At 43.0% G+C, this 9,476-nt stretch overlaps 1 protein-coding gene across 2 annotated transcripts; it reads right to left on the bottom strand.

Annotated features, from left to right (window-relative positions):
* Positions 1-736: 736 nt before the first annotated feature.
* On the bottom strand, positions 737-8,444 carry LOC149371030 (thymocyte nuclear protein 1-like). Of its 2 annotated transcripts, XM_089584469.1 has the most exons (7): positions 8,110-8,444; positions 7,507-7,616; positions 6,359-6,427; positions 4,826-4,921; positions 4,581-4,642; positions 2,074-2,264; positions 737-1,120 (listed from the first exon to the last, which is right to left on the bottom strand). In XM_089584469.1, exons 1-7 carry the CDS (start codon positions 8,156-8,158, stop codon positions 1,065-1,067), a joined length of 633 nt encoding a protein of 210 aa, XP_089440595.1. In that variant the 5' UTR covers positions 8,159-8,444; the 3' UTR covers positions 737-1,064. The 2 variants fall into 2 exon arrangements, with proteins under 2 accessions (XP_089440595.1, XP_089440601.1); XM_089584475.1 differs by lacking the exon at positions 6,359-6,427.
* Between the last annotated feature and the right edge of the window lie 1,032 nt (positions 8,445-9,476).

The raw sequence follows: 9,476 nt of genomic DNA, 5'->3' as shown, positions 1-9,476 counted from the left end.
TCCAGATCTGAGGTCATTACCTGCCCATGTCACGTGATTAGATAATTATAACGAAGGCGATAAATGAGGTGAACAAATTAAGGCTGTTATTCAGAGTTCGACAGAAACCCACCTGGCGAGGGATGTTCATACGGCATATGAAAAAAACAAGCACTCAAAACAAAAATGTGTGAGCTAAATAAGGAAGATGCTTTCAAGTTTCAGTGCCGCTGTGGGTACCTTGTTCACAATGAGATAAAAAAATTTATGGGTCATTGCTTACGAAGGAAAAAGATGGCGCACAGAGCATTTTCCATCAACCATTTTCGTGAACAAATTGCATGTGTAAACACAGCTTCTTAGGCATGCATCACAGAGGCTAGCCTACACCACCATTCAATTCCAAACGCAGATCATGGCGTCTATTTCAGTCTTGATGTCATGGGTTAGAATTAAGAGGCAGGGAGATATCTGAATTCCGTTTCCTCAACAATACTAACTGTGTCTTTTGCTGCCAAACAAACTTCAACATACCCACAAAGAGCCAGAGAATCTAAATTTGCTAAAACAAAAAATTTGAGCGCCCCTTTAAAGTAACAATTCATAAATGCAGTTCCCCAGCAGCAAAATAATGTGTGATGCAGCTGCCATAAGTGACAGCATCAGCAGTGAAAGGAGGTCTGCTTGTTCTGCAGTACATGTGAAATATCGGGGGCACACAGTGCAACTGCAAAGAATGCAGTAATGCTAGGCCATGCAGAGGTTCACCGAACAATGGTGATTTATTTCAACAAAGCTTCCCTGCATTCCAGCAGCTACTCATACGCATGTGACATTGAACAGTCTCTTTCATACAGCATTAACATGTCATTTCAGAGTTATGCCAACAAACATGATGCAGTGTTACTAATTCCGTTCAGTACCAGGCTGTGAAAGCAGGTTTCTTTTATGGCACTCGTCTGGACTATGAGGTACATTGCACAAGTCCACAAGCTTGTGGGAACTTAGTGGAAATGCTCCTGAAGATAGCACTCACTCCCTTCAGTAATGCTGAGCTGCTTGATTGACTTATCTCAGCCAGGCCATTACTCACTATCGTCGGATGAGGGCTGTTCAAGGCTAAGGATGAACTCCCATTCTTCTGCAATAAGGAAAAAAGGAAAAAAAAAACAACTGTTTAGCATCAGAACCGTGCAGCCTTTTGTCATAATGGATGGAACTAAATGCCTTCAAACACAGTGGACAGCAGTATCGAGAAGCAGGCTAGGCAAAAGATGGAACAAAGCACAGAACCAAAACAGAAGGCACAAAAAGAGTGCTACATATCCTATGCCTTAAATATTCCATCCACTCCCAATGCCTTCCGTGTTTTGTTGCTGACACAGTTTCCGCTTTGCGATAAGTCTTACACCACGGCTAGCAAACCAAAGAAACATAAAAAGTGGAGATCGAAAAAAAATGTGGTAAGGTTTTAACATATAGTTAAGCCTAGTATAGATGTGTGAAAGCATGTGTTTAGCCTGGTTGGCTCATGGTTTTGCTCTGCTGGGTCGTCGGCATTTCTAGCGACGATATTAGTTCGATAGTAGTAGTAGTAGTTGATGAAGACTACGACGTGCAATGAACAGCGCAAGTGTCTGTACATTAGTTCAATAGTAGTGTTCGTTGATGAAGATGATGATGTGCGATGCACATCATCATCTTAGCAGCATCATTGCAGTTTAGCACTAGGTATGTTCGGCTGCGGCGATAGCCTAGTACTCTTGTGCAGTGGCCAGTGAAGCTGATCTGTTTGCGTCGCTGGAGGTTAGATTCCCAATCGCGGCAAATGCTTATTTTATTTATTTAAGGTTTGGCCAAGGTCACCTTCAAGGTCAAGCTTCAAACAAACTTGGTGAGCCGGTTTGACCTTGCGAAGAAGTACTTCCACACTAAAATTGCATTTTTTTTTCTAGCAGAATACATTCATGCTAAAGGTGCTTACCATTATTTTGTTCCCTGAAGGCTACATACAGTAAAATCCTAGTCTACGATTGCTCTAATTTTTAGATATCAAGCAAGTTACCTGAAAGGCATTCTAATTGTCTCACATACCTTTTGTGACTGGTTGCACAGAAAGACGTGACCTCACAAGGAGAGCCATGTTTGCGAGGGGACCCTTGGGATTTTGTGACTTGTGCTTCTCGTGAAGTTTCTTCAGTTCTGCCAGAGTGATCTGGCGATCAAGTTTGCGAACAAACCTTACGTCCACCATGAACCACCTCGGTTTCTCAGGGGTGCTTGCACTGATGTCAAGGAGGAGAAAAAGAAAAAATGATGTTTTAACATTATGAAACACTAAAAAATCAATAAAAAAAGAGGGCAGTTCTGAGTTAAGAGTCACGTTTCATGCATTTCAGGTTCTCACTTTGTTTCTGTAGCCATCAAGTTATGTACACAAGATGTTCCATTGTGATCGACCAGAAAAGCAGAAATCTAGAATTACTGAGAAGCACACAATTTGTGTGCACACACTCATCCAACAGAAAGTGCCCATGAATGCTATTTTACAACGTAACAGAGGCACAATGAGAAGTGCTTACTCTTAGTGGAACCATAGGCGGAACTTAGCAGAATTCTTAGTCAGGCTCTATGCACAGCATCATCTTCAACCGAAAGCTCTTCTCCGCAAACAACACTTTTGCGTTCATTACTGAAAACAAAAAGACTTCCTTTGTAAACTTAAACTCTGGGTAGCCACTAGCTGCCTTTAAGAATGTGCGTAGAGAACAAACGTTGAAAGCACATAGTACCCTGTCCCCTTTTCCAAGTAGCCACTGTCATCATCATCATCAGCCTGACTATGCCCACTGCAGGGCAAAGGCCTCTCCCATGTCTCTCCAAATAACCCTGTCCTTTGCCAGCTGTGGCCATCGTATCCCGCTAACTTCTTAATCTCATCCGCCCACCTAACTGTCTGCCACCCCCTGCTATGCTTGCCTTCTCTTGGAATCCACTGTCTCTCTAGCTTATCCTAAATAAAGAAAGAAAAAAAAAATTAAGTGGAGGCTATCTTTGTTACATGAGTCTGAAAGAAATTGTGAGGGCAGATCAATGCCACACTCCTCCTCTGTTCTTGATAGTAGCTGGTGATCATTTGGAGTTTGTGTAGATGAAGGGAGTGTCTCCCTTTCTGTTTGTTTCTAAAGATGGATGCAAGAATGCTGCTTGCGAACTGAAGTTTTTGGTTGGAGAAAAGCCTTGCAGAGAAGCTGACTGAAAAAAATTCTAAAAATGTTCAATATTTGCATGAAGGAGTTATATTTTTTTTTGTCATGCACTTATGCTGTATATTTACAGCGTTCACAAATTCTTGGTGCCACACCCACCACGAGCACTCTGTGACATGTGTCCTGAAATGATGGTGATAACTGGCACATTTTTGCCTAATCAACAATGTAAGCTTTGTGAACCATCCATCTAGGAGACATCAACAAATAAAAATCCATCATAGATTAAATGTTCGACACAATAATACTTTGCTTTATTAATGCATGTTGCTTTTATGTTGCTCAGCAACATATAAGTGCAACTTATTTGTCTTACCTTGTTCTTGAAGTGAACTTTACAAGCTGTCAAAAAAGAGTTTTGTTGGAGATTGGCAATTTCTGCATCAAATCAAGAACACATGGAACCGCAGCGGCAATGCTTCTGTCTTTCTGCTTGCGTTATTACAGGCCATCCCTGCTTTTATAAGTGTACTGCTCGCCAGCATGGAATCAAATGGTTACGTTGATCTTTTAAAATGTTAAACAGGAAAGGAAAGGTCAAATGCCTATCAGTGTGGATGAGGGCACTTGGAGAGGCAACAATCCCAAATACAGCAATAAGGGCAAGATGAGAGTGTACATAGTTCAAAATTCTTCAATGAAAAAAATATTAAAAACTGAAACTGGCCTACATAATTTGTGGGCAGCTTCTTTGCTACATCATGGCCACTAGAAGCCCATCCGTTGCACTGCATAACCCACAAACAAAAGACTGAAGTCTTGGTTGAATGAATGGGCAACATCTTGAATAGGTGCACTGTGACCATATACAGTGCACATTTACTATAGTTTAAATACTGAAACCACAAACGCTCTTGATCTGTTTACTAAGCTTTCAATAATGATTTTGCCTTCTTTCTTATATTGTAAGCATCATGCTGCGTTTGCCAATTATGAATACAGTACAAATATTAAATACTGACAGAAACAAATGTTTTAGCCATTTCAAAGGAGTAAGAAACTATGTACAGCCATAGCCTATTTTCAGAGAGATGTCAAAGATGCTCTCCTCTTTCTTTGCTGCTTTGATTTCAATGACCTCGTACTACTTGAGAAGCCCGCACAAAATTAATAGGGGCATCTCACAGGAAATCCTCGCCTTATGCAAACAGAAGAAAAGCTCTCCTATGTGCAACACCTCAGATGATGGTCAAATGTTAAGGGAATCCCCCAAGGTGGAGTAGATTGGTAATAAGGGAGTAATTACTCATTGACATCCACCCGAGCGCAGCCATACGGCTACAAAGGAAAGCTTAGTAATTACTCCCTTATTACCTCAGATGATGTTTTTACCTGTCGTAGTGATTGTTCTTCTTGTCAAACTGTGTGTGGTCAGGATAAGCCTCCTTGACAACCTGAAATGCAGCAAAGAGAGTGACAGTAAGCATACATTTAATGTGCAATATCAACAGAAGGCAATACTGCATGCATGCTTCAAATGGAAAAAAGAAGACTATTTCTTTTAGAGAATGCACACGAACTATAGTGCAACAGACATTCTAGAACATAAATCTCCCCTTGCACTCATGCATTCTTACCTCGACTATGCCTACTATTCCAGGAACTTTGCAGTTGCTGTGGTAGAAGAAGCAACGATGGCCGACTTTCATCTGGTCTCTCATAATGTTCCGTGCCTGGAAATGAAGACGTGCCACAAGGGTCAGAGTATGCTTTTACCATGGTAGCAAATATACTAAAGAAGCCAGCAGTTTAGGATACCAAGGAAAGCATGAAGAAATCTTGCCATTTTTATGCAGCGGTGATTATAACCAGGTACAACTTGAGAATGCATCAACTTGACTGCTATCGGCCTCATCGCCCTACCCTGCTGTTGCTCCGCAGAGCTTTATAGTTTATTAGTGAATGTTTCTTCAGGTACTCCAGCTTAAAGATAAATGCACCCCAAAGTTAACTACGCTTAATTTATATAAAAGAAATGTAATCACCACTTTTGCCAAATTAACCACATTTTACTTGAGCGAGACATCACTTTTTTTTTCCAACGTGGATGTCTTCAGTGTGACTGAAAACAACTAGCACACTAAGATACCTTCGATTACACTTCTCTCCACTTTGGCGCTACTGTTGCTGTTGCTTCCTCTTTGGGCACTGTGCGTGCATTCGAAGCATTGAGTGAGGTGGATAAAGGAAGTCTAGTGACACTCATCTAATCTCTACAGGAAACACAGCAGTGGCAAAGCACTTTCAAGAGATGCGCAGCACAGTGTCCATGATTGCCCACTGCCAATGTTCATACTGGAACCACAGTGGTATAAGCTAGTCCATTTGGAATGCTGAACGCATTCTCATCTAGTGCCGAAGGTGAACAGCAATAATAAATAATGCGATAAACAACAGCACTGTAACCAGAAAACCGAATCCATGGAGCAGTTGTCTACCAGAAGCTCTTTTGACTTCCTCATGTGAACATGCCTGAAATACAGTACCTACAGACAGCACAGATACACAATAAACAGTGCATTCAGCTGTAAACAGCAGCATTTTTTATTTTTTTCATGGAAGCTGTGTCGCTGACTCCTTCGATTGCTGAAAGACAGGAATGCCTGCAGTTTTCAAATGGTCCCACACAGCACATGCAGTCTGCAATGAGGTGTGCACCATTTTTGTTTTTCATTTTAGACCAGTGATTATTGGTTTATGGGGGTTTAACGTCCCAAAGCGGCTCAGGCTATGAGAGATGCCGTAGTGAAGGGCTCCGGAAATTTAGACTACGTGGGGTTCTTTAACAAGCACTGACATCGCACAGTACACGGGCCTCAAGAATTTCGCCTCCATCGAAATTCGACCGCCGCAGCCGGCATCGAACCCACACCTTTTGGGTCAGCAGCCCAGTGCCATAACCACTGAGCCACCGCGGCGGCTTAATTATTAGCTAGTGGAGTAAACCTAAGTAGTACCAGTGAAGCTCCACAGTACCAAGGTTATGCAGTACTTCATCTATATTTGCAGAGAAGGAAATTACTTGAGCTATCATTTTAGATGAGAGAAGTTTCATAAAAAATTTGAAGACAGCCATGTGCCACTGTGAATTTTTTGTTAGTATATCTTACCTGGTAGTTTCTCACTCCATCCCAACATGATGTTTTGTCAGGGCACTCGATTAAATCATCAATGCTGAACTGAAGGGTGCAAAAGAGAGAAAAAAAAAAATTAGAACAATGATAGGCTCAATTTTCTGAACACTAAACTTCCATGTGATCCCATTAAAAGAAAAAAGAAGGAACATGTCAGCATCCATGTTGCAGCTTTTTTTGGATTGCAAAAGTAATCCATGGAGATGAGGTGAAAGAAAACAACATAAAACAATAATGTTCACGAGAACAAGTGAAGAATACAATGTTTGATCCTGTGTCTCCATTTTGAGGGCTGGCTGCCAGCGGTCCTTCAAAAGGCTTGCAGTCTGCATCTTAGAGAATGATGCCGTGCTGTGCTTCAAGTTGATACTCAATGCTGATGTGAAAGTAAGCTCAGAGCTACATTGAAGTGGGAGTTTGAATGGTGCACCTAAACACAAGTGGGCATAGCTTCTTTCAGTTCTTTCTTCACTTCCCACTGCATGTCATACTTGCTCATCGGACTGTGCATTCTATTCAGCAAACAGCTGGAATGAGCATGCGTTCCTTCGGGAAGAATGAAAACACGGCTAACTGGCATGCACTCATGACAGCGGAACAGCTTGAAAAGTGAACATGCCAAATCGAACAGACAGGACACATTTCGGTTTATAGTCCGTTCCCCTTTCCATGCTACCTAATTCCCACCTAATGCACTCGACGACAGCCTCACGCCCCCATCAAAGTTGCCCTCATGTGAGAAGCTGCAAACACTAACATTAATTTATTAATCAGGGTGATCACCTCTCACTGTTCTCTCAAACTTGGCACTAGCTTTTTTGTTTTCAATTTATACTATTCTGAGTAGCAGCTCAACAGTTGCTTGCAGTAGAGCAGTCTGCATTTAACCATCTCTTCACATTGTGCTCTGCAGTTAACTGGCATGTGGCTGAACACATGCGATACCACCACAAGGATGAGACACCAGGCTGCCTTTGGCAGTTTCGAATGGCTGCCAAGAATGACTAAATTTGTCAGTTTTTGCTCTAAACTGAATTCCTAACGTAAGGAGGAATGGGCTTTTTTCTTGATCTATACTTTAGTACCTAGTGACGCACAAAACATTGCAAATGAGGTAAAAATACCTTCATGTCAACACCATTTTCTATGCGGCTCTCTGGTTCAGATTTCAGCAGCCAGTGCACAATTTCTTCTTTTACTTGCGATCCTTTCGACACTTTCTTATCTGGTTCATCTGAAAGCAAAGCGAGCCTGATTAGATATAAGAGCATGTGGTTGTGATATTAAACACAGCTAAAAGAAAGCTATTATTCAAATCATGCTGATCACCATTTACCAATGAAAGGCAAAAAAAAAAAAAAAAGAAAACGAGCACGATAGTCAGGAAGCTGCAGGCCTCATTCGTACAGACACATTAGGTGGAAGCCCAAGCAAAACAAGTGAACAGCTCGTTCTTTGGCGTCACCTTTTTCTGTTTTGGCTTTCTCGCGCGGCGCCGTTATAAGAAAATTACTTGGCAATAGATTTCTCTTCGTCCTGGCGCAGATTCTAAATAGCCCGCTGTGATCAATCAACAACTACAGAGACTGACAGCCAAGGAAAAAGCCAGCAATTAGCATTATTTCGCTTGCCAGTAAAAGTAAACAGCGCCCGAGAGATACAAGTAAGGCCCCAGTCTCTACACCACTGAGCACTATGCAGTCAAATGAATGCACAAATGTTCTTGCCGGCATCTCCCGTTGCGCCTGACGTCCTTGCTCTTTTCTGTCGAGGCATGTGCAAGCCGGAACACGGCCGGTATTCTTGAGAGCAGCGAAGTTAGGATCGCCAAGCAAAGGGCTGCGAAATCACGATTTATTGAAGACAGGCGCGCGCGACAACACCGTAACACGACACCAACTTCTCTTAGATATCAAGAATAAGGCACAGTCGAAAATACGGTTGACGTCGACCAAATTTCACGCTGTAAAAGACGTCCAAACGTTCAAAAACGGGCGCAGTGACGCAGTCAACACCGTACGTTGCATGCGCGTATCGTCTTCGCGCGCTGACGCGGTATGCGGTATCCAGTGCAATTTAGTCTTACTGGTGCTGCCATCTGATGGCTCCGTTTTGAAATATTTAATCTCATGAGGGTTTCTAATCAGTCTCTGCTGGTCATTTAATATTTCTATACAGCACTGAGAAAATAGTAAGTTTTCGAAAGTCAGTGCTTAGGAAGCGTCGGTATATAAAGATAGACAAAGACAATCTCGTAGTCCTCGCTACTTCGCGGAAACAAGACGATAACACGGCGGGATATTCAAACAGCAGAGTGTATTGATCGCGACGCTCTCGCGTGCACGCAATAGCAGCAGGCCTAAGTGTGAGAGGAACAACAAGAGAAAAATAACAGAAAGAAAATTCTCTTAACGAGTGGGCTCTGACTATCTACTCCGCACTGGTAAAAGAAAATGACCGAAAAGATTACAACTGTTGCCCAAACCTGTCCATTCCCCTCGTACGGCCATGTCTGAATATGACACCAATAATAACATCTGCCACCACCGCCAACAACGTCTGCGGATAGAGGGGAAGGATGGACATCTACAGGCACACGACACGGGGAAAATCTTCAAAGCAAGGGGGGGGGGGGGGCTAGTTCACTGTCGGGATAAAAGTCTTTTAGCCTCGAGATCTTTATTCCTTGCATGCACGTGCGGGAAAGATGAGCAAGGACTCAAAGCATAGCTGTGTGATGTTCGCCAGATTTCAGTGCGAAAAGCGCTTCGAGCCGCAATTCTCGGTGGTGGTGGTGTAAAACATTTATTTATACTATATACAGAGGTATTGCTTGGAACGTGCCTGAAGGGCCCGGCCCTCACAATCACTAGGAGGGATCCCTAGTCCGGGACCCGTGTGGCCTCCGCGGCGGCCCGGGCTCTTGTCACCAGGGCTCGTTGGTCCTGGAGAGTTGAGCAGCCGAGCAGGGCAGCCTCCCAGTCCTCTCGGGTGGGGTGGGGTGGAATGGGTTTCAGCAGTGTCTCTGTGTGTGGAGCTTCTGAGTAGCAAGTGTAACTGGCCCACTGGGTGACACGGACACCTCAATCGCGCT

The sequence above is a fragment of the Amblyomma mixtum genome, chromosome 1, assembly GCF_055824585.1.
Source record: "Amblyomma mixtum isolate Tamu chromosome 1, ASM5582458v1, whole genome shotgun sequence".
Lineage (NCBI taxonomy): Eukaryota > Metazoa > Arthropoda > Arachnida > Ixodida > Ixodidae > Amblyomma > Amblyomma mixtum.
This window is presented reverse-complemented; position numbering and strand designations above follow the sequence as displayed.